Source organism: Elephas maximus, chromosome 2 (genome assembly GCF_024166365.1).
Source record: "Elephas maximus indicus isolate mEleMax1 chromosome 2, mEleMax1 primary haplotype, whole genome shotgun sequence".
NCBI lineage: Eukaryota > Metazoa > Chordata > Mammalia > Proboscidea > Elephantidae > Elephas > Elephas maximus.
Window position 1 is genome coordinate 191,331,703 of NC_064820.1, and position 24,390 is coordinate 191,356,092.

The window sequence follows — 24,390 nt, forward strand, 5'->3', positions numbered from 1 at the left end:
GGCCCAGGATGTACCTTTGGGAAGCTACCTTCTCTGAGCTCACTGGGCAGCTGCCCTGGGACTGGAGGGGAAGAAGCAGAGAGTCAGGAAGTGATGCTTCCTGTCCTTTAGTATTTGGAGCTAGAGGGAAAGCTGTGGCTGCTTTGGAGGCCTGAAGAGTGATTAAGGACTCTTAGGAAACGTGCCACACTCATACACTGACTCAACCATTTGTTCACTCGGTATTTCCTCTCTCCATCCAAATATCTGGTCATAAAGGAACTGTTCACTGAGCACCTACTATGGTCGGCCTCTAATGCTAGGGCTGCAGGCAAGAAAGAACAACCTTGCCTTCCAGATGTTAAGCAGGATGCCAGTGGTTAGACAATTTTTTTCATTCAATAACAAACATTTATTGCAAACCTATTATGTGCTAGACACTGTGCTAGCTGCTGGGGACACAAGAGTGAAAAACAGACACTGTCCTCGCCCTCCTTAAGTTTCCAAATGTCAGGCAGATAAGCAGTCACAGGCTGTCAAACTCCTTGGTTCTATCATTTTTTAGCTGTGTGACTCTGGACAATGCCTGAACTTTTCTGAACCACAGCTTACTCATCTGAAAAATGGGGATAATAATAGTCTGACCTCACAAGGTGTCATGGACTGAATTGTGTCCCCCAGAAATACGTATCAATTTGGCTAGGTCATGATTTCCAGTCCTGTGTGGTTGTCCTCCATTTTGTGATCTGATATAATTGTTGTAAATTCTAATCTCTGCTTGTGGTTAATGATGCAAGATTAGGTTATGTGAAAGAGGATTAGGGATTAGGGTGGGATACAATACTCTTACTCGTGTCACAGCCCTGATCCAATGTAAGGGGACTTTCTCTGGGGTGCGGCCTGCATCACTTTTTATCTTACAAGAGATAAAAGGAGAGGGAAGCAAGCAGAGAGAGGGACCTCCTCCATCCAGAAAAGAGCCAAGAGTGAAGCACATCCTTTGGACCTGAGGTCCCTGCGCTGAGACATTCCTAGATCCAGGGGAAGACTGGTAACAATGACCTTCCCCCAGAGCCAAGAAAGAGGGAAAGCTTCCCCTTGAGCTGGCGCCATGAATTCAGATTTCTAGCCTCCTAAACTGCAAGAGAATAAATTTCTGTTTGTTAAAGCCATACACTTGTGGTATTTCTGTTACAGCAGCACTAGATTAACTAAGATACAAGGGTAAAAGATTAAATGGTTAAATGAGACACCACATGTAAAATGCTCAGCGCAGTGCCTGGTGCCTAATCAGTGCTCAATCTAAATGTTAGCTGTTAATATTATTGTTGTTTTGTTGGAAGTACATACAAATCACAGAAGAAACCCCTAAACTAGGGAAGGCTATATAAGGAAGGCAGAGGTTGCACTAAGACTTGAATGATGAGCAGGTGTTAGAAGGTTGGCAACCCGGGAGTTTTACATGCTAGGCTCGATCATGCTTCTCCTGTCCTCAAGGGGCTCACAAACCAATGGGGTGAATTCATTAATTCAACAAATATGTATCAAGAATCAGCAACAAGTCAGGTTCTGTGCTGGGCCATCACTCTGAATGACACAGACAAGGTTCCTGTCTCAAAGAGTTTACACTGTAGTTGGGGAGGATGGACTATAAATCATCCATTCAATCAATGAACCAAATAATCAATCAACTAGCCAGCCAGCCAGCCAGGCAACAGATAAAGACCCTTAATAAGAGGCAGAAATGCAGGAAATCAGAGGAAGAAAGTACTTCTTGACAAGGTGACCAGGAAAGGCAACCTGAAGAGCTAGCCAGGGTATCTCCTGCCTGAGGTAGAGGCAGTGGTCTGGAGAACAGCTTCCTTGTCCTGACAGAAACCTGCCCCTACAGTGTGGCTGAAAGAGTGAATAGAAACTTGAACCTGGAGGCCAGGGTTCCACCATCAGCTTTACAAATGAGAAGTAGCCATTTTAGCCTCAATTTGTCTCCGTTTCCTCATCCATAAAACATGGCAATACACTTAAACCTCAGAACAACGCTGAAGGGAGGGCCAAAGGAGATACATGTTCTGGAGACTTCTGTTGTTTCTGCCTCTCTGACAGCACATCCTCTTTCTTCTGATAACAGCAGCCCAGTTTTCATTGGAGCTACCCATGTCCCATCTGAGATCCAGTAGTGGGCAGGTGAGGTAGGCTGGCCAGAGTCCATGAGACTCAATTCTGGGACCTACACTAGAACTATTGGGATTGTTGAGAAAACAGGCTACAAGCCTAGATTCTGGGCCATCTTCCTTCCTCTTGGAAAAAGTGTGAACGAACCCAATTCAGGGTAGTGTGGAGATGAGAGACAAAGAAAGACCAAGTGCTGTTGACAGCATGTGAACCTCAGTAACCAGCCATGCCTGAAGGCAGATCTACACCTGGATAATGACGATGAAGGTTTTCCTTAGGCAGTCTGTGTACACTGTTACTCAGAAGATTCTCAATGAATACATTTAACAACATGCTTTGAGAAGCTAAGTGCCTCGTCCTGTGCCATCCTCACAATTATTGTTATGCTTGAGCCCGACTCAAATAATAGCAAAGTGAAATCACAAATAGATTTCCTTCTAGTGAAATATAAAGATGCTTCAATCCCCACGTAAGCCAGAGAGACTCTGAGGGCCCAGTGGCCAGAGCATTCAGGGTTGCCTGTTGGTTGCAATGTACAGAAGGCTGGGGCCAGATACAGTGCCTGATGGAGCCACTGCCCACCTAGAGTAAGAGAACTGTATGCTGGAGTGGACTGGTAAACAGCGTCTGCCATCTTGGGCTGCCACGTAGTGCTCTGTGCCAGGCATCAGAGCTATGTTCTTTAGAGGAAGAAGTAGTGAAGACAATTCTCCAAGACTTAGAAAAAGGCCTGGCACAAATGTTCACCGACCTGGCACAAGCATTCACGGTAGGTGCTCAATGAGGATTGTAGTTGTTAGAGAGATGAATAAAGTAAGCCTCTCCAGATGGGGTAGGGAGGGTCTGGCTAACTCTTACTTATGGTAGAGTGGAGGTAATAATACCTGTCCCTGGCTCACCTGTTTTTTTTTTTTTTTAAATGTATTTAATTTTTAATTTTTTTAGAGAAGTTTTAGGTTTACAGAAAAATTTCCCAGAAAGTACAGAGTTCTCATATACTCCCTCTTCCCACAGCTCCCCCCATCATTAACATCCTGTATTCCTGTGGTCCATTTGTTATAACTGACAAACCAATGCCGATACATTATTGTTAACTAAAGTCCTTCATTTACATTTACAGTAGGGCTCACTCTTTGTGTTGTACAGTCCTAGGGGTTCTGACAAATGCATAGTGTCATGTGTCCACCAGAACAGTATCCTTCAGAGCTCATCCGTTTTTTTTTTTTTTTTTGGAGCAGACTCGATGGCAACTGGTTTTTGGTTTTACTTTATAATGATTCAGTGAATAAAAACACAAGGCATTTCTCTACAGGAAAAAGGAAATTGAGCAGAAAAAAGGAAAGTAATCATTATTCATTCACAGAGCTCATCTGTTTTTGAAAACTGTGTCAACACCATCTTTGGAGTCTTTGCCAAAGTTTATAATCCCTGACCCTTGCTGTTATCCCATTTCCTGGAGGCATGGGAAACACCTTAAAGCCCTAACTCCATAAAGAAAAAAAAAAGAGAAAGGAAAGAAGAAAAAGGATTTATGTTGGCCTTTATTCAGCAAACAGAGTAGATAAGCAGAAAGAGTAGGAAGAAAAGGAGATAGGAGAAGCAATGCAAGTAGGAAGTGATTCAAAAAAGAATACAAGTCGGTCACAAAAGCTCACATATTGTATGATTCCATTTATATAAAATGCCCCAAATAGGCAACTCTCTAGAGACAGAAAGTCTCCCTGGGGCTAGGGAGAATGGGGGACACGGGAGTGGCGATGATAGTGGGGATGATGGTCAAAGGGAACAGGTTTTTTTGGGGTATTGAAAATGTTCTAAAATTGACTGTGGTGATGAATATACTGTGAATATACTCAAAACCACCGAACTGGGCACTTCAGATGGGTGAATTGTATGGCATGTGAATTATATCACATTAAACCTGTCACACACACACACAAAAAAGGATATGGAAGTAGGAGGCAAGAGGAGGAAAGCAGGAGTGAGGAGAGAAGTGGAAGGTGATAGCTAGAATGAATAATCCCAAGCAAAGGACACCAGGTCCACTCACCTCGACCTTCATGCCTGCCTGGAAGCTGATGCCATCAGGGATGGTCGTCTGGAATTCGGCAATGGTGTAATATTCTTCCTCTACTTGAGGTGGGATGGGAGGTTTCGGTAGGTTCAGACCTCGAGGCTGGTAGGATTGAACACAGTGCTAAGTGTGGGTGCATTACCGCGACACTGGACGGAGGGGACTGGTGGGGCTGGGATGCATGACTGCCCTCAAGGTGAGGCTGTTGGGCCTAAATGGATTCTAAGGGACAAAGCAAAAGACCACTCACATTGTCAGCTCCTCAGTGAGTCACTGGCCCTTCAGCTTTAGAGCAATGAGAAGAAACACAGGACATTTGGCTACAATCATGAAAAGTTGGGGCAAGAAAATATTCTCCAGTTTCAGAGACAGTGAAAGCTGTGGAAAGAACATGGGTTTGCAAGTCAGACCCATCTGGGTTGGAAATACTGATTATCTGTGTGACCTTGTGCAAATCACCTTCCTTTCTGGAGCCTCAGTTTTATCTCCTGTGGAATGGCGATAACGATAGTATCTACCTGGTGAGGTCAGTGCAAGTATTAAATAAGTTAATGTAACATAGCATCTAGCAGACTGCATGAAATCCAATAGGTGCCCAGTATATGACAGATATAAGAAAGGCCCATTTTTCAAAGTATCGTTTAAAAAGGTGCCTTGAGAATAAAAAAAATGGAGTATGAAAGTAGAATAACAGAATGGCACCACGAACACTATTTGCTTATCACTGAAGCTTGGGCCTCAAGATGACTCATTGGAGGAGACTGACTGCGACAAAGGGAAGTGGGCAGAGCAAGTAGAAAGTCCTGAGACCTGACGGTCACAAATACACTCTGGAACCATGGGCAAACGGTTTAACCTTCGGAGCTCAGGATTTCCACCAGTCAACGGGCCTGGCACTTGTCTAGCCTGCTTCACAAGGACAGAAAGGGTGACGTGAGCTGAGGGGCCATGGGCATCCTAGCCCTCAGGTCAGCAGCTGGCTCCCTGGTGGCAAGGGTCCACTTACTATGGTCATGTCCCGGCGAGGAGGGGGTCTCTGCCTCCTCTTTGGCGATCCTAAGAAGAAACAAGACCTTATTTCACTCATGTGCAGAGCCCTACAGATAAAATTCCCAAGGTGGACACAAGGAAAGGTCCATTCCCTCCTGCAGAAAATCAGGTGTAAAGCACAGGAGCCAGCGTACTGCTGCCCCCCTTCCTGGGAGAAGAACCCAATCAGGAAGGAGCTGCTCGTGCTTGGCTCAGGACCCTCTATTAATGTGGCTTTTCCTAAATCACGGGCTCTTCTATGCAGGAATGAATAGGAAGGGGATAGTGCTGAGAGTCATAGTGACCTTACAGGACAGAGTGTCCAAGGAGCGGCTTGTGGATTTGAACTGCTGACCTTTTGGTTAGCAGCCAAGCTCTTAAGCACTTGGCCATCAGGGCTCTGGAAAACTTTCTAGGACTGGCAAAAAGTATAGGTTTAAGAATAGCACAGATGCTTGTTGGCTTCCAGCTCGGGACAAGTTATTTGACCCCCTGAGCTACAAGGTCCTCATCTATAAAACAGGGCTAGCGCATTACTCCCAGGAGCAGTGGCTGGAGATTAAAGTAAACGACATGTGTGAAACTCCTGGCATGTGGCAGGCACTTAATAAATGCCCTTGATTTTGTTTCTACAAGCAAACCCAAATTAAACAAGACCTAATCAAACAGACCCAAACAAATTTGGGCTGATGACTTTAGCCTGCACTGGCTCTGGGTCTTAGGGTCAGGAGGAGGATTTTTCAGTGGTTCAAGGCTCTGGGCTGAAAGCAGAACGCTGAAGTCACCCTGTGTGTCAGCAGGGCTGATTCAGTGTATGTGTGCATGCAGAGGGTATGGGATTTGGGACGTGGAGGAGACTGCTAAACCCTCAACTACTCATTTCCCCTGTCTTCCATTATGAAATATAGCAAACAGAGTTTTAGCCAGACACTTAGCTACCTATAATAAAGATGACATTTCCTAGACTCCCTTGCAGCTAGGCACAGCCATGTGACTAAGTTCTGACCAATGGGTAACTTCCACTCTGCTTTCCCTCCCACCTCTTCTCCTCTCTCTTTTTCATTAACTGGAATAGTGATGAGCCATCCTGGACCAGATGGATGAGGGCAGTGTACTCTTGGGACATCAGCATAATAAGACAGGTGCAGCATAACAAGACTTCTGACTGCATGGAGCTGCCACACCAGCCCTTGACATATGCCTGGACTATTTCATGAAAAAGAAATAAACATCTAAATCATTTAAGCCGTTGTTACCGGGTGTGTGTACGTGTGTATGTGAGGGTCTTTATTACAGCACTGGAACCTGTGTCGTAACCTCAGACGACTCAGATTTCTGAGATTTATTTGCTCCTCTGGTCTTAATGGGAATCCTCTTATGCTCTTGGCCATGACAGATTGGAATCACAGAAGCTCAGGGCTGCCCAGAACCCCTGCCATGGCACATCAGAAAACACAGCCAGTGTTTTCTCAGGGCAGTTGGACAGAGAGTATAAGTCTTGGACTTCAAGAACTTGGAACTCAAGGAGTTCACTAACTGTCAAGAGCCACTTAGCAAGGACATCTGGGAGAACCCCAGGCATGGGCAAGTACTGTTACTCCTGCAGGGAGCTGGAAGCCCTTTCCCAGCAGACCGAGTCCCTCACCCACATGATCAGGACGGGATCATGGCACTGGGTTTCAGGCTGGAGTCCTGGGTGTAATGCAGGCAAAAGTGAACTCTACTCTCGGGTGTATGGGGATGGTTTGAAAAGCAACATGGATGAAGTACTATCATTAGGGTAAATTTCAACCTTTTCTTTCTTTGGCTGAGATACAAGGCAGCGTAGTGTGGAGGGAGAACAAGCTCTGGAGTCACACAGGCCTGGGTTCAAGTCCTGGTTCCCCTGTTCACTAGCTGGGTAGTCTTGGACAAATCTCCTGTTTCATCTGTTTCCTAATCTATAAAACCGATGTACTACGTTCCTCAAGGTTGTTGTGAGCAGTCCCTGACACTAAATGTATTTATAAGCTGCCTGCATACAGTAGGTGCTCGAAATCCAGGCTATGGTGACCATCATGAGGAAGTGGAGACTTGGGACTCGGGCAAGGCAGTGGCGCCTCTTGATTCCGGTTCTTCCAAGTCTTGGTTGAATATTTCGAGCAAGTTACCTTGGGTTTCCGAGCCTCTGCTTTCTTATCTACGGGATGGGTGGGCAGCAGCGCTGTTGCGAGGAGGAGGGACAACACGTGGGAAGCTCTGAACATAGAACTCAGCACATGGGAGGTCTCGGCCACTAGGAGCTGGGGTGGGCATCACTCACTGTGTTTCACGTCACCATCGGGGGCCAGGCGGCCCTCGAATCGGCCGTCCCTCTGGTTGTTGAGCAGCTCCTTCTCCCTGCCCACTGCGTTCTGCTGCCGGGAAATGCCATCCAGGTCGAGGGCGCCCGAGTGGGCTGGGAAGCCAGGACCCAGCTTTGGGGGTAAGGGCTCCCCACTGCTCTTCTTTAGGTAGGAGGCTGGGGCCCAGCCCTCTTTGCCTTGGTACCTAGGAGGTGCGAGAAGGAGGCCGGTCAGGCTGGTCCCCCAGACCCATGGGGAGAAGCCATGCTCCTACTGCAAACAACACTGCAGGTCCCAGATGGCAGGCACAATGGGTCACAAGTACCCACGGCCAGAAGCTGGCTCACTTCCCACTGCCTCCTGATTAGGCCTGAGCCCTCAGCTTGGCACTCGGGGCCATTCCAATCTAGCCTCTGCAAACCTCCCAGCCTCGTCTCTCACAGTCACCCACACACTCTACCCCACCCATATGGCTTGTGATTTCCAAGTGCAGCATGTTCCTCACCCTCACACCCCCATGCCTCTGCGGTTGATGACCGCTATGCCTGGACAGTCCCTCCCCCACTACCTTCTTGGTAAACACCTACTCCTCTTTCCCACCTCTGCTTAATGCCATTTCCTCTCTAAAGCCTTCCTGACCCTTGGAGAAAGCCGCCCCTTCCACAGCGCCCCCGCTGGCTCCTGCACACACTACAGTCCCAGCACCTATGATGCACAACGGCACTTGCTGAGGCGGTTCTGTGTCCCCAGTTAGAACGTTAGAACGTGAGCTCCCGGGGCAGGGACCGAGGTAGATTCTTAGCAGTCAGTCAAGGGCCTTGGTGTCAGTGAGATGAAGGAAGAAATAAAAGAACAAGTGGACAAATGACCAATGGATCCAGCCTGGGGTCAAAACCAAAACCAAACCCATTCCCGTAGAGTCAATTCTGACTCAGCAGCCTTATAGGAAAAAGCAGAACTGCCCCACAGGGTTTCCCAGGAGTGGCTGGTAGATTCAAACTGCGCCCTTCAGGTGAGTGCTGAACGCTTAACCACTGCGCTACCAGGGCCTGGGATAAGCAGCTGTAAAGCTCTGCTATAGCCACTGTCCCCTTATAGTCACCACTGTGATGGTAACGATAGTGGTAACTGAAGTTTTCAGTTACGGTTGCCGTTGAGTCTACTCCAACTCACGGTGACCCCATGTATGTTGGTAGGACTGTATTTCATGGGTTTTTAATGACTGTGACCTTTCAGAAGTTGACTGCCTGGTCTTTCTTCCAAGGCACTTCTGGGTAGCCTTGAACCACCAATCTTTTGATTAGCAGCCAAGTAAGTGCGTTAACCATTTTTTCTACCCACGAACTCCTGACACTGGGCCTTACTCTCTGTTAGCACTATTCTAAGCACTTTATAGCTATTGATGTATTTAATCCACCCAACCATGTAAGGTAGATACTACTGTAATGTTTGACCAAGACACTGACAGAACAGCTTGCTGCACCCCACCCACGAAGGGAATCTAATGAGTGCACTGATCCCTGAATCTCTATACCACAGAACTCAGTTTAATAGCAGTGACCAGAGGGTCAGTCTAGAGCACAGCTGTGCTGGAGCTGGCTCCCACCAGCTTTGAGAACCAAGTGTGCGCATCTCTTCCAACTCCACATTCAGTGAAACACAATGAGAGCTTAATGCTGGCTGTGGTGGGAGTATTTACACCATGGAAATTGGCAAATGCCATAACTCAGAGCGTGTTTTTCCCTGGAGAGCAGGTTGTTAAACATTTAATAGCACCTCACTGGTCTGGTACCACGAAATAGTTGTTTATACCTTTGGGGAAAGGTGAACAGACTCATATGGCTAGAAATGATATATGGCAGGGCCAACTCTCTTATTGAGAATAACTTTAAGAACTAAATAGCACTGTATTTCTATGAAACATTTATATAAGGTATGCACTTTGGGGTGGTTTTTAAATGTTCACAGATTCTTTGATATTCTTCCGTTCAAGAGATGGAGCCCGATTCCCCTTCCCTTGAATGTGGGCCAGACAAATAGAATAAAGCAGAAGTGATAGTGGGTGACTTTGGTCATAAAAGGCTCTGCAGCTTCCTCACTCACTCTCCCTTGGATCACTTGGTCTGAAGAAAGTCAGCCACTATATTGCCATGTGAGGACATTCCAGCATCCTATGGAGAGGCCCAAGTGGTGAGGAACTGAGGCCTCCTGCCAACAGTCATGCGAATGTGCCATCTTGGGATAGAATCCTTCAGCCCCAGTCAAGCCTTCAGATGACTATAACATCCTGCTGACATTCTGAATGCAACCTCATGAGAGACGTTGAGTCCAATTAAGCCACTCCCGGATTCCTGACTCATGGAAACTGAGATAATAAATGCTTGTTTTAAGTCACTAAATTTTGGGATAATTTGTTATGCAGCAAGATAACATACCTGATCAATCTACTTCTGTGTTAGCTATTGTTATCGTTACTCCATCTTCAAATCTCAGTTCAGAGGTCCCCTCCCTCAGGAAGTCCTCCTGACCCCCCAGGCTGAGGAGTCCCTCTTCTGTGCTCCAGAGTGCATCCCCTGACACACCACTCACCACCCTGTTCTGTAACTGTTTATGAGTCCATCTTCTGTGCTTTTTGGCATGAACTACTGTCTTGCTAACTGTTGATTCCCCAGCTCCCAGAATAGGGCTTGGACCAAAACGGATTCCTGATGTGTGTTTGAATGAACAAATGAATAAAGGAAGTATCATATGCTCAGTCCCGTAAGTGGCCCTAATGCTCTGCTATACATCATGGTGGCAGATACTAGACTGCAGGGACTTCAAGCTTCCCCTCTTGCCTTAATTTTCTCCTGTCACCGCCCACCTATTAGGATGACCAAGGAGGGGATTTCTGGAACTTTTATTGCTAAATCAAGAAACTTCCAGGTAAACCAGAATGAGTTGGTCACCTTAGCTGCCTGTGAGGTTCTGATTTCAACACACAGATGAAAGAAAGAGGTGTGAGGAAGTTTGAAGAGCAGGTTTCCTGCTTTTACTATTGGACCATGAGAAGGCAAATTACTAGCCCAAGGAGGAATTACAGTCAATGTGGTTTTTAAGCATCATATTTGTCTCTGAGTGGGGCAGGAGTGGGAAGTCACTCACATAAGGCAGCTCCAACCTCCCAGTCACTCGTCAGAAGAAACATTTTATGGAGGTAGAGACCATCCTTGCTTAACAGGGTTGCTGCTATCTGTGGTTTGGTGTGTTTGGAGAAGATTTTGCTTATTATGGACTTTTAGGGAAGGATATGGGTAGGGAGGGAAGCCAAACGGCACAGAGAAGTGTCCTTTTAAGGCACCAGCAGAAACCTCACCCGTCTGGAATCACATACAGATCTCAGTGAAGCCAGAGCCCTCCTGACCTGAAGCCCACCCAGTTGGCATCAGGAGGCAGAGGTGGTACCTGATCTTCCACCAGCCTTCCAAGTTTTTCTGGATGACCTCTACCATGGCCCCTCTCTCCAGGTTCATTTCGTCTTGATCGCGGGCTGTGTATGGGTAGATGACTGTGTACTTCTCCTCTGTGGGGACGAAGGGATGCTGGGTTAGGAAAAGGACAGCAGATGCTGATGGCCAAGGCACCAGTCCATGAGATGCCTTTGCTCATTGAGGGAAGAATTACCCCAGAGATCACTGTGCACTCCCCAGACCCGACTTAACCCTGGTGACTGTGCAAGCAGCAACAGGTCATGGGACAAAGGGCAGGTCCAATTCTTCTGAAACCCTTCTCCTTCACACATTCATCGTTACCTTCTTCAAATCTGGGCTTGAAGGTCACCCCCCCCCACCACCTTATGTAATACCCTAACCCCTGGCATCCTCACCCCTCATTGTTAGTTGCCGTGGAATTGGCCCCATGACACATGATGACCCCATGCACAATGGAACAAAATGCTGCCCAGTCTACACCATCCCTACATTGGCTGTGAATTGGACCACTGTGATCTACAGGGTTTTCACTGGCTGATTTTTGGATATAGATTGCCAGGCCTTTCTTCCTAGTCTGTCTTAGTCTGGAAGCTCTGCTGAAATCTGTTTAGCATCATAGCCACACAAAAGCCTCCACTGACAGATGGGTGATTACACATGAGGTTCACTGGCCAAGAATTGAACTACAGTCTCCCACGAGGAAGGTGAAAATTCTACCACTGAACTCCACTGCTCTCCTTCTTCCTCTCACTCTGGTTTATTTTTCCGCCATACAGAGAATGACCTTCTAACACACCGTATCATGTACTTACATGCTCTGTTTCATGCCTGGTTCCCCCGCTAGAATATGAACTCCATGAAAGCAGGGATTTGGATCAGCCTTGTTTTTTCCTCTATCTCCAGCACTGGGCATGGTGCCTAGGATGTCATTAGTAAGGAAGCCCATGCTTGGTAAATGAACAAGTTATGAAAGCCTGGCAGGAGCCACCTTACACAGGCCAGAGGGGGTTAAACCCTCCGTGGCTTCTCCCTGGTGAAGAGTTCCAGAATAAGCCGAATTAGACAGCAGGTGAACTGAGGCTCAACTCAGTACCAAAGAGGACACAGCTAGCTGCACACCGGGTTTCACTTTTCATTAATGATTTCCAAGCCCCTCGCATCAACCATGCTGGAAGCTTCCCTCTTCATTGCTGTGATTGGGGTGCTTTCTGCCCCCCACTCCCTGGGGACCCCTCCCCGGAGGCCAGGCACCATCCTTACAGCCCTCCCAGAGAGCTGCCTCCAGCCATGTCCCTCCCACAGCAACACCCCTCCTCCATCCACACCGTCAGCTCTGACCGCTCAGATGGGAGAAGTGGATCCCTGTCACAGGGGAGGCCAGCCAGGAGAGGAGGCGGCCTTGCTGTTTGGTTCCACCCAGCCCCCAGGTGAGCTCCAGGCCAGTTGTGGCTGGTGTTGAGGGTTTGTACGTTGGTGCTGATGTGTCTCTTTGGGAAGACATCCCAGGCACCTCTGGCTTGCCCAGCTGGTACCGAGGGAGGAGGAAAGCACACGTGTATTTATTTATTGATCTAACCCACTGACCTGCCCGGAGGGGCTGAGTGGACTCAAGTTGCTTGTATCCTGTGCGCAGCAGAGTCAGTGGGTCCCCTCGCTCTGGGAAGCTGCAGGATGGGGTGCGGGTGCAGATGCACTGCAGATCTGTCTAGGTGGAGGGTGAGGGCCCTGCCTGGGGCCTGTCTAGGTGCGGTCAGTCCCATGAGCCCTGAGTTCCTGGGCTGCTCCGCACAGGCTAGAGGGTTCTTTGGCACCCAGAGATCTTCTCTGGGCTCCATGGGGCACTCAGGGAGCTCAAACAAAGCTCAAGGCCAATGGCCTGGCATGCCTGCTGCCCCTGCCTGCTTGGCACCTGCCTGCCCTGCCTCTGGGGGCGCTGCCAGCTTTAGACCTTGTGGATGGCGAGGCAGACCTCACCACATCTTGTAAGCGGGGGGTGGGTGTGTGACCTGGCCTGGCCAAATGCTGTGTCCCCCTGGCCACCACGATTGCTTCAAGGACAGCCTGGGACCCAAGTGGGTCCAGTCAGAACCAGTGAAGGGATTTTTGTTGAAAGTGGGCAGCCCTAAAAGGTGCCTGGAAGAGCTGTCACCATGAGGGGAAAGAGGCTACAGAGAATGGTACCAACAGAGCAGAGGACAGAGCAGAGAGTTGGCTAAAGTGACTCCCAAGCCCTGACGATATTTTTATGTCCTGATGACATTTTCAAGCCCCTAGATCCAGCCATGCTCAATGCTAGCCCTATCCTGGGCTTTCGACAATGGGAGCCAATCAACTTCCCTTTGGGTTAAGCCCGCTTGACGTGGGTTTCTTTCCCTTGAAACTCAAAGGTATCTGATGAAAGTAACAGGCTCTGCACTATGGAAGCTTGGGGCTCCCACACATCATTGTTTAACCTGGGAAACCTTAGAGCCCCCAGTCTGAAAAAAACCCCTGGGTCCCAAACCCACATGCCAACGTACACACACATGGGATGGAGAAGCTCCCTGGTTCCCACATGCAGCAGGCATGGGCAGGCCCAGAGCAGAGGCTCATGCAGATGCAGGGGCCCAGCTCCAAACACCAGATGACAATGCTGAGGCAGGCACCTGGACGCCAGCTGATGGCATACAAGTCCCCCAGAGTCCGGCGGCGGCCCACGGGCCGGGGCAAGGACCAGTACCTCCAGGAGACTGGACAGCAGCATGTAGGGGAGGGCAGAAGGCAGAGGTGAGAGGAAAGCACTTCCAACGTCTCGAAGCCAAGGGTACCAAGGGTGTGCTCCCATTTAGGAGCACATTACTTCTGAGTCTATTCCAAGGCCCAGGTTTCTGAGAAGGACCAAGTTCCTGAGTATTAACCTTGAACTTGAGTGAAGAGATATCCAATAGACATAATTCCAATACTGTTGTTGCTGTGTGCCATGGAGTTGATTCTGACTCACAGGCACCCAATTTGATAGGGCAGAACTACCCCATAGGGCTTCCCAGGTTGTTGTCTTTATGTAAAAAGATTGCCAGGTCTTCTTGGAGCCGTTAGGTGGGTTCGTACCACCAACCTCCGGTTAGCACCTGAGTGCTTAACCACTGTGCCACCAGGGATCCTTATTCCTATACTAGCACGATTATAAAGAGGTACTAAGAGAAGCCTTCACGTTAGGGGTAAGAAAACAATACAAACCCTTAGGAAAATCTGGTCTAACTTCTGGCTATGTGACCCCCAGGCAAATCTCTCTACCCATCCGAGCTTGTTTCCTTATCTGTAAAATGGGGATGACAATCACTCCTGACAGGCAGGCCTGCAGCGGTCATTGTTAATTGTTTAAGGGGGCTTTAGTTGCCCCTTAGTCTGAGAGGATTCTTCTTGTATCCTTGGCGCTAGCCCAGACCTAGTGCCTAGTGAACAGAGTCCTGGCAGTGCAGTGGTTAAGTGCTCAGTGACTAACCAAAAGGTCAGCAGTTCAAACCCACCAGCAGCTGCTCCGCGGGAGAAAGACAGGGTAGTCTGCTTCCATAAGATTCAAAACCAAAACCAAACCCATTGCTGTCGAGTCAATTCTGACTCAGAGAGCCTGTAAGATAGGGTTTCCAAGGCTGTAAATCTTTATGGAAGCAGACTGCCCCATCTTTCTCCTGTGGAATGGCTGGTGGGTTTGAACTGCCAATCTTTTAGTTAGCAGTTGAATGCTTAACCACTGTGTCACCAGGGCTCTTTTCCGTAAAGATTACACTTGAAAAATCTATGTGGGCAGTTCTATTCTATCCTATAGGGTCTCTGTGAGTCAGAATCGACTTGACGGCAATGGGTTTGGTTTGGTTTTTCTTTTAGAGCTGGTGAGCACTCAGACTCAGAGCACACCAACGGACAATTGAGCTGAGGAGTGTGGCTCAGATAATACTGAATGCAAAATCGCACTTTTTCTTTTTTTTTTTTTGCTAACCTTTGAGCATAGATATGTCCCCCCTTCTCCTTACCCTCTTCAGATAAATACATACTTAAAGTGGCTCTGTGCTTTCTCAAAATAATTAAAAGCTACCCTATGAGTTGCAATCAACTCAACTGGCAGCGGATTTGGTTCTACCCTAGGATAAGGCATAGCTGGTACGATGGTAACTGCTCCTGCTTATTTATTGTTCTGGGTTCTCCGCTACATGCTTTGCATGTGGGATCTCATTTAAGGAAAAAAAAAAAAAATCCTATGGTGTAGGTACCATTGTTTTCATTTTTAAATGAGGAAGCTGACGCTTAGGGAAGTTAGGCTACTGGCCCAAGAACACTCAGCAAGTATGGGGTGGAGATAGCATTCCAATACAGGTCTGTCTAACTCCCAAACCCCACTGTTCATTAGATAAAGTGGACTCATCCTCAAGTTTTAGGAATGCTTCCGCGGGGGAAGGGAGTTGGTTAGGCCTTGCTATTTCTGGCATGGCAGGAACCACACTCAGGACACCTGTAGGGAAGGGTTATCTGGGAAACAGATGTGGATCAAAAGTGTGTGTGTGTGTGTGTGTGTTTTGGGGGTGGGGAGGGAGGGTCGGTCCTAATCCTGACACTCAGCCAGGGCCATTTAAACCAACAGAAAAAGCAGAGATCTTCATACAGATGCGTTCAAATGTCTTGCAAAGAAGCCAGAAGCAGCTTCAGCATCCTGGCAGCCAGAATATTCCAGGGAGGAGGAGTGCTGTGCTGATGTCTAAGGGAGCTATAGTTTCTATGCATAACACCGCTACCTGTTAGTCTGAGTGGATTCCTACTGGGGTCCCCGAAGATGCTGGGAGAAGGCAGGCCTCAGCCCCTAAAGGCCCTTAAGAAAGGGTGATTTCACTTCAGTCTTAATCCCATGGCCAGGCTTCATGTTCCAGGCTACAGAGGCTGAAGGTAGGGAGTGGGTGAGAAGGCAACCTGGAGCAGGTAACAGTTGGCCCACGTCTCCTCAGCACGACGGAGGCTCGAGCCCCTTCCTACCTTCTTCAGGCTGTAAGGAAAACTCATCCTGCACACCATCCTGCCCTTCGAGGCAGGTCGCAGGGACCCAGCCTTGCTCCTCCGCGGTGCTGACGAACCACCAACCTGGGAAAGCGAGGGTGCAGACTGATGTTAGTCAGGTCAAGTGTGAGGCACTGGGGGTCAGAATGTACCAGCTTATTCAGCCACTGTTATCAGTTAACACTCAGGGTTAAGGCCACCAAGTCACCATTTTACTGGTAGAACCCAACTAGCAATGCGAGCTGACTGCTAACCACCAAAGACAGGCTAACAAGAGACTTGCCCCTGCACGAGACGAGACACAGGGGAGAGAAAGGATCCCAAATGATGAGTAATGGACGCAGAGACCTTCACCAAGGTGTGCAATGCACCCACCGTTTTACTTGCGTTGTCTTATATAATCGTTACATTATCATCCCCGTTGCACAGATGAGGAAGCTGAGGCTCAGAGGGGCGAACAGGCTTGTCCAAGCTCACAGTTTGTGACAGAGCTGTGATTTGTGTCCAGGGCTGTCTGACACTGAAGCCACTGTCCTGATAACTTCTCTGAGATACTGACTTAGTGCTTGTTCATGTCAAGGCAAACTTGGCTACAGACTTACAGCACATTCTCATTATTCACAGCTCCTGTGTTTGCCAATTTGCCTACTTGCTAAAATTGATTTGTAGCTCCAGAATCACTACTCACAGGCCGTCTGTGGTCATTCATGTATATACACAGAGGACATATATATATACACGCTATATATACATATAGACAATATAAGCCATCCGATGAGCACATTCCCAGCTGAGGCAACGCTCTGCCTTCTTGTTTCGGCTTTCCTACTGCCAACGAGTGGCCTTTTCATGATATACGTAGTGTCACTTTTTCACAATTTCGTGCTTTTTATTGGTGATTTTGCCATTTCAAATAGCCTTCAAGCATCATGCGGAAATGCTATCTAGTAGTGTTCCTAAGAACAAGAAGGCTGTGATATGCCTTACAGGGAAAATACACATGCTAGATAAGCTCTGTTCAGGCATGAGTTACAGTGCTGTTGGCCATGAATTCAATGCTAATGAAGCAACACTATAGATTAAATAAGGTGTCTTTAAACAGAAAAACACATAAAACAAGGTTATGTATTGATCAGTTGACAAAAATGTTGTGACCAGAGGCTCACAGGAACCTAACCCTGTATTTCCCCCGGGAGCAATGGTTTAGTAGTCACTAATTCAGTGCTTGGATCAACTTTATAGAACATAACTACTGCCAATAACAGGAATTACCTGTAACTGTCTGAGAAAGGCCTCTGAGCCAGACTTGAACTCTCCCTAATGAGAAAGAGCTCCCACAGGCCCAACCAGCTCTGCACAATAGAAATGCAAAAAGAGGACTTGCTTCCTGAGATCACACACATCCAAGTCCTGGAGACCCCGGAAGAGAAGAAAAAGAAGGAGCAGAGACTCCTGAGCAACCTTCCTGGTCTTATAGGGGGTCTATGCTGGACTGGAAGCCATGTTCTGCTTTACTCAACTAGACACTCCAATATACATATACGCACAACTTAGAACGCTGTGTGTGTGAGAATGAATGAAACTCTAGGGTCGGTAAATCTGTGGAAAACCAGAAACCAGAAGAACTGTCCTAGGTCTTCCTTAGGACTCATATTTGTAGGTATTTGTGTAGGGATGAGGAAACTGTCATAACACCAGTGACAGCAAACTCAGCTATAGCGTGTGCTCTGCCATGTGCCAGATGCTGTCCTCAGTGCTTCACATCTACTGCTAACTTGCTGGTTCCTTAAACAGCCTCACAAGGTGGTACTATTATTACCCCATCTACAGATGAGGAGGCCAAGTGACTTGCCCAAGGTCACAAAGACAGAAAGCGACGAAGCCGGGATTCTAACTCAGGCCATCTAGCTTCACAGTCCAAGTTTTAGCTCTATATTTCCTCACGCATTGCTGGTGGGAAAGGCCACTTTTTTTGGAATCAGGTATTTTGGCAATACCTTAATATGTAAAATACGCATATTCTATGCCATAGCGGTTCCTCTTTTGGCATATAACCTAAAAAAACACTCATTCAGGTGTACAGAGATATGCAGCATCGTTTATCCTAGAGAAAAACAGGACTTACTCAAAGTAGCTAAGACCAGGAAGTTGTCAAAAAGAACAAGGAGAGCTACATGTTGAGTGAAAAGTATGCTGTAGACTGAAATGTATAAAATGAAATCACTAGGTTTGAAAACCCCACAAAATCTTAGATATAGATACAAGATGTACATGGATCCATATCTATCTATCCACACATATGCAGATACACATACACACATGTACATGCACGTATACACAAAATTACCAAGAAGGATTCATAGCAAATTGGCCAAAGAATTATCAGGGAATGGGAAAGGAGGGCAGGTTGTGGCTGATGGAAGAAACAGATTTTAGTTTACTCATTAATGTTTTAAGAATGCATCCATATATGATGTGAGTAGTTAAAATTAAAATATAATTGGAAATGTTAAATAAATAAATACATGTTGCCAGTTTGTTGGCCACTTGAAGATTGACCATCTGCTGCCTTTTTTTTTTTTTTTGCCGTCCTCTGGACATACGAGGCTTGTCCCCAACACCTTGTCATCCTGGCTCCCACCCTTCTTTTTTCCTAGAAATCCAGCTGAGACCAATCTTTCCAACTCCACACTGGTGGCCCGGCCTGGGGGAGTTAGTGCTCTCTTCTGTCCTCATGGTACATCCTATTCACACCACACAATTTGCATAGGCTCATTCTCCAGGACCAGGGGAAATTTTTTGGAATTCCAGCTCTGCAATCTGCTGTGACATCTTGGGCAAGTGACTGAGTCACTTGGAGTCTTGATTTCTTCAGCTGAGATGCAGGGATAATAATTACTATATTGAGTAATGAAGGAGTTTTATTGGCTAATGTTGATCACATTTGACTAATGGCAACATGATTCAGATGATGCTGGAAACTCAGTCTTTCCCCTATTCTTTAGACCTTAACTAGGCAAAGGGGTATCATACAGATAGGTCATGTAATGACATTACAGCCAATGTCACATTTTAGCCACAACAAACTCAGTGAGTTTAGGTCACTTTTTCTTAGACAAGATCTTCTGGTCTTTTGGCTCATCCCACGCTCCCTGCTCTTTGTCTTCAATGGTGCCCATTAAGCGAAGGAAGCCCACGGTTTTGGTTGGACTGTTTGCCAAGCACAGGTTTAAGCAAAGCCAGTTGCCACTGAGTCAGTTCCCAATCATGGCAACCCCAGGTGTGTCAGAGTAAAACTGTGTACTATAGGGTTTTCAATTGCTGATTTTTCAGAAATAGACTGCCAGGCCTTTCTTCTGAGGAGCCTCTGGATGTACTCAAACCACCAACCTTTCAGCTAGCTAGTGAGTGCATTAAAGCACAGGGTTAGGCACTTTATGTACATCATCTCATTTAATCCTTACAATGGCTCTTTGAAACAGTTTTTTTCATTTTGCAGATGAGAAAACTGATGATCAGAAAGGTAAAGCAACCCAGACTGTTACTAAATGCTGGAATTCAGATTTAAACCCAGGCCAGTTTCTTGATCACACCACATTCCATCCCAGACTCTGCCAGGATACATGAACACTGGTCTCTGCGACGGGCAGATGGGCTGGAGACACAGGTAGGGTGTCCATTTACCAGAGCCCACAGCTGAGAAGCCTTCATGAAGATGACTGTGGGCAGTCAAAGGCAAATCAACAAAGGCAAATTTCCAGTGGAGCGCTCAACTCCGTGTGTCCAAGGGCTTTAAAGCCAGAAGGACTGTTCATGAAATGTGAACCTCAGAATAAATCAGTAAATTCTGACCCAACAGGATGTTGGTGAGTTGTGACCAAGTGTGATATCTGAGTGCTGTGATTAAACGGGGCAGGTTTCTAAGAGGCCATCAGCTAGAGGAGTAGCAGCCTGGCCAGCTTGATCGGTTACTGCAGTTTCTAAGTTTCCTACTTGTTTCCAGTCCTAGGGGCTTGGTGACAGTGTAGGGTGGGGAGCAAGGTGGTCTAGGTCCCTACCTGACTCGTTCTTCTCGATGATGTCCACCACCTGCCCCACGCTGAGGCTGATCTCTGAGCTCTCCTGCTTCTGGTAGTCTGCCACTACCACGTACTGCTCCAGGACCAAGGGGTCCACCGAGGTCAGGTCGCCCCCTGTGAACAGGAGATGCTATCAGATATCACATGTGGCCATGTCCCATGTGCAAAGAAGAAGGAGTCAGGGGAGCAGGGTGGGTCAGGAGGACATTCTAAAGATAGAACGAAGCTATCATAGGACTCGTCTCAAGGGTTACTTTATCCATTCACACTTTCATTCATTTGCCCACTCAACCACCAAATATTTACCAAGCGACTATTCTGTGCAGGCAACATTCTAGGTGCTGGGGGTTCAAAGTTGATTCAGATATGGTACCTGCCCTTAAGAAGCTGATGGCATACTGGGAAAGCCTATTCATTCATCTCTCTCCATCCATCCATCAGCCATTATCCACCCATCCATCATCTACCCATCTAAAATCAGTCATCTATTAATTCATGAAGTCACCAGTGATGCTCAAGACATTCCATTAGGTGCTGGGGCTACAAGAGTGAATGAAACAGATATGATTTCCAGCCTCAAATAACTGAATCTAGTCAGGAGACAGACACATAAATCAGTACATATAGTCAGTAAGTATATATAAGTATTAGTTTGTGATAAATGCACTGCTGGAAACAAATAGGATGCCATGACAGAGAATGAATGGAAAGAGGGTGCTGCATTAAATGGCGTGGCCAGCAAGACTGCCCTAAAGTCATGAGGAGAATGGGGAAAGGGCGGTGGAAATGTAAAGGAGGCCAGTGGTGGAAGCTCATTGGGTGAGGGGAGCCTGGCGCTGGAGGAGGTTGCAGAGGCAGGCCTGGGTCAGGTCAGGAAGGACCTGGGGACCAAGGTAAGAAGTTTGGAGTCTTTTTGAACTTTGATGTAGAAAGCCACTTCTGGGTTTTAAGAAGGGAATAAGAAGATAGGATTTACATCCTTAAAATAAATAATTCCGGCTGCCATGTGGAGAATGGCTTAGAGGCTGGCAGGAGAGAAAGCAGGAGATGAAATGGAGTCCCTGTGACATCAGGGAGAGGTGACGGTGGCTTTGGGCCAGGGCAGGGGCACAGGGGAGGGAGCAGAGTGGGAAGGTGCTCCAGGAGATGCTGCTTCCACAGGATGCAGCCTGAATGGTGCCCCCTGGAGTTGGCACCTGGTTAAGCAGTAGGATATATCTGATAAATGAAGATAACCGCTGAAAACCGGTGACTTAAACAAAGGGGCACCTGGGTTCAGACTACTCCAAGGAGAAGTGGGCAGCCAAGCAACTGTCAGGCAGCAGACTGAATATGTGGGGAAGGCAGCCTGGCATCTGTGGCCTTGATTTAAACTATTCCCTTGTATTTTCTGAGAAGTCCCCAGGTGGTGCAAATGGTTAACCTGCTTGGCTGCTAACTGAAAGGCTGGAGGTTCAAATTCACTCAAAGGCACCTTGGAAAAAAGCCCTGGCGATTTACTTCCAAAAGATCAGCCATTGAAAACCCTGTGGAGCATGGCTTTACTCTTGACACAAACGGGGCTGCCATGAGTCGGAGTTGACTCAAAGTCAACTAGAAAAAAAGGTTGTCTTCTGAAAGTCTTAAAATATTCCCTATTTCCATAAACCAGTGAATTACCCTAGAAACTCCACATTTCCATGTCCAAAATACACAGAGCAGCGGAGTGCTGCGCCGGAGAGCTGGCTCGCACTGAGTTCATCTTGTGCATCTTTTCCCAGCTCTCCCTTGGGTGGCTGTGGCTTGTCGGTAGCTTGAAGTTGACCATGGTGGGAGTATTTACACCACGTAAATTGGCAGATGCTACACGTCAAGGTTTCTCCTCTCCGTCTCCACCGAGAGAGCTGGTTGTTAAACATTTACCAGCACACCACCGTACTCCAGCCTCTGGCATCCAGAAGCAGCACAAAAGCCCTTTGTTAGAACCATGTGGTCTGAATTTCTGGTGTGGGAAATCAGGACAGGGCATTGCAGCTGGGAGGCAGGGTCATTGCTTCTTGGCTCTGTGACCATATTCTGGGGGGCCTATCTGGAGGGAAATGGGAGGGCCTCTGAGCTGGGAGTGCCTGGAGAAGAAGAGAACTAGAGGGAGAAAAGAAATGGAAGATGTTGGACGAAGGTTCAGGAGAAGGTTGGGAAGTAGTCCAAATGAACGTCCATGCCAGGCTACGCACTACATAAACTCTCAACACAACCATCCTGCAAGGTGGGTACTGCCATTCTCAATTTACAAACAAGAAAACAGAGGCTGAGAGGTTAAGTGACTGGCTTTGGGTCACACTGACAAAGCCAGACTTGAACCAGGTCCTTCTGGTGGGGTGGTGGGGAAGGTGGGGGTGAGGGAGAGAAAAATAAAAGGATAGGGAAGGAAAGGTGGTCTGAGGTGGGCCAGCTTTCCCTCCCCATGACCACCCCAAGGTCCATTCAGACTGAGCTTTATTTCTTTGGGTCTCTCCAGGGTTCCCTTCAGTATTCCCAGCTCCTTCCACCCCCACCATCTCCCCCGAGGCTTGGCTGCAGGGCTGATTTCCTCCTACCCCCATGGTAACTGCTCACCCCAGAAAGCACAGCCACTTCAGCAGTGGTATCTTTCAGCAGTCTCAGGGTAGGCTGTTTACTGCACCCTACCCACGGCGAGCTTCAGGAGGGCAGTGGTCTTGACTGTCTCCTTAACCCCTGGCACTTGGCACATGAGGTACTGTCAAGTGAATGAATGAAGGCAGAGCAGTGGTGTTCTGGAGGCTCCTGGCTGCTGCCCTGGTCATTAGGAGCTGGGGACACTTTACTGTGGATTCAATAGGTGGAGACCAGAGTCTCCAGTTTTGACCCCAGAATATCTTGTTTGGGGCCCTGAGGTAGGCTGAATTCAGGAAAGAGAGGAGAAAAAGCACCTGTTTCACAGTTAGGTTGAAACCTGTGCCCTGCTGCCCAGGTGGACACTCAAGTCTTCTAGGCAGGCAGCCTGCAGGTGGTGTGTGGCCAGGGAATGGCTGTGCTCATGCCTAGAGCGTCTCTGTTGTAACTTATAGCTCTTTTTCTGTTCTCCTCCAGGCACTCCCAGCTCAGAGGCCCTCCCATTTCTCTCCATTACCCTCAACTGGGAAGGCTGAATGGCTAGAACATGGTCACACAGCCAAGAAACTGTGACCCTACTCCCCAGCTACAATGACTTGTTCTGGTTTCCCACACCAAAAATTCAGAACACATGGTTCTAACAAAGGGCTTTTGTGCTGCCTCTGGCTGTCAGAGGCTGGAGAGCAGTAGTGTGCTGGAGTCTTTCTCAAAATGCCACAGTTTAATACAGGCAACCTTCTCTTTCTAGTGCGCCATGACCCCACTTCACTCGTGTCCTCACTGAGCCACATCCTGTGCAGCGGGGTATGAGAGAGGCTTCCTTAGAGCCTGGTTTTTATCCTGCCCCTCCAGGCTGTCCTCCAGTGATACAATGCTTGATGGTCTGTCTAACAGTTATAAACCAAAAAACCAAACCTGTTGCTGTTAAGTCAATTCTGACTCACAGCAACCCTTTAGAACAGAGGAGGACTGCCCCACAGGGTTTCCAAGGAGTGGCTGGTGGATTCAAACTGCTGATATTCTGGTTAGCAGTCGAGCATATACATGGCTTGTATCTCCAAGATCACCTTATGGCCCAGTATGGTTGCTGGAGCCCCAGCCATCACCTTCACATTCCAGACAACAGAAATGAGTAAAGGATGAAAAAGGGCATACCTCTTCTTATAAGGATTCTTATTAGCAGTTGCATACAACACTTCCACTTATATCCACTGCGGCTAGAGTGCTCCCTCAAAATGCTAATCCAATCCTGCCCACGGGTCAGCAGCCTGCTGTAGCTTCCCAGTGCCCTCAGGTTCTCACAGTCTGGGCTCTGCTTGCCTTTCTGGCCTTGCCTGTTGGCCTCCTCATTCTTGCTGCAGCTGTAAACCTTTGCACAAGCTTTTGTCTCTGCCTGGGATGCCTCCTCCTTCCATCCATATTCAAATGGTAGCCACCCATTCTTAGGCTCCTAACTGGTCTCCTGCTGCCAACCTTGACCCCCAAGTGATCTCAACAGTGAGGTTAAGCCTTCTAAAAGAGGTGTCAGATCACAGTCCTCAGTGGTCAAGACCCTGCAGTGGCTCTTATCTCTTTCAGAAAAAGCCCCAGTGGCCTACAGGGCCCTGCCCCATCTGCTTCCAGTAATC

At 47.7% G+C, this 24,390-nt stretch overlaps 1 protein-coding gene across 2 annotated transcripts in view; it reads right to left on the reverse strand.

Moving 5' to 3' along the window:
* SH3PXD2B (SH3 and PX domains 2B) overlaps positions 1-24,390 on the reverse strand; it is a 124,984-nt gene that overhangs the window by 13,384 nt on the left and 87,210 nt on the right. For both annotated transcript variants that reach the window (XM_049874324.1, XM_049874323.1), the window contains exons 7-12: positions 20,129-20,263; positions 16,050-16,154; positions 11,023-11,140; positions 7,557-7,783; positions 5,232-5,281; positions 4,202-4,327 (exon numbers count right to left, since the gene is read on the reverse strand). In XM_049874324.1, coding sequence (XP_049730281.1) covers positions 4,202-4,327; positions 5,232-5,281; positions 7,557-7,783; positions 11,023-11,140; positions 16,050-16,154; positions 20,129-20,263 — 761 coding nt within the window. The remainder of the gene's footprint in view (positions 1-4,201; positions 4,328-5,231; positions 5,282-7,556; positions 7,784-11,022; positions 11,141-16,049; positions 16,155-20,128; positions 20,264-24,390) is intronic.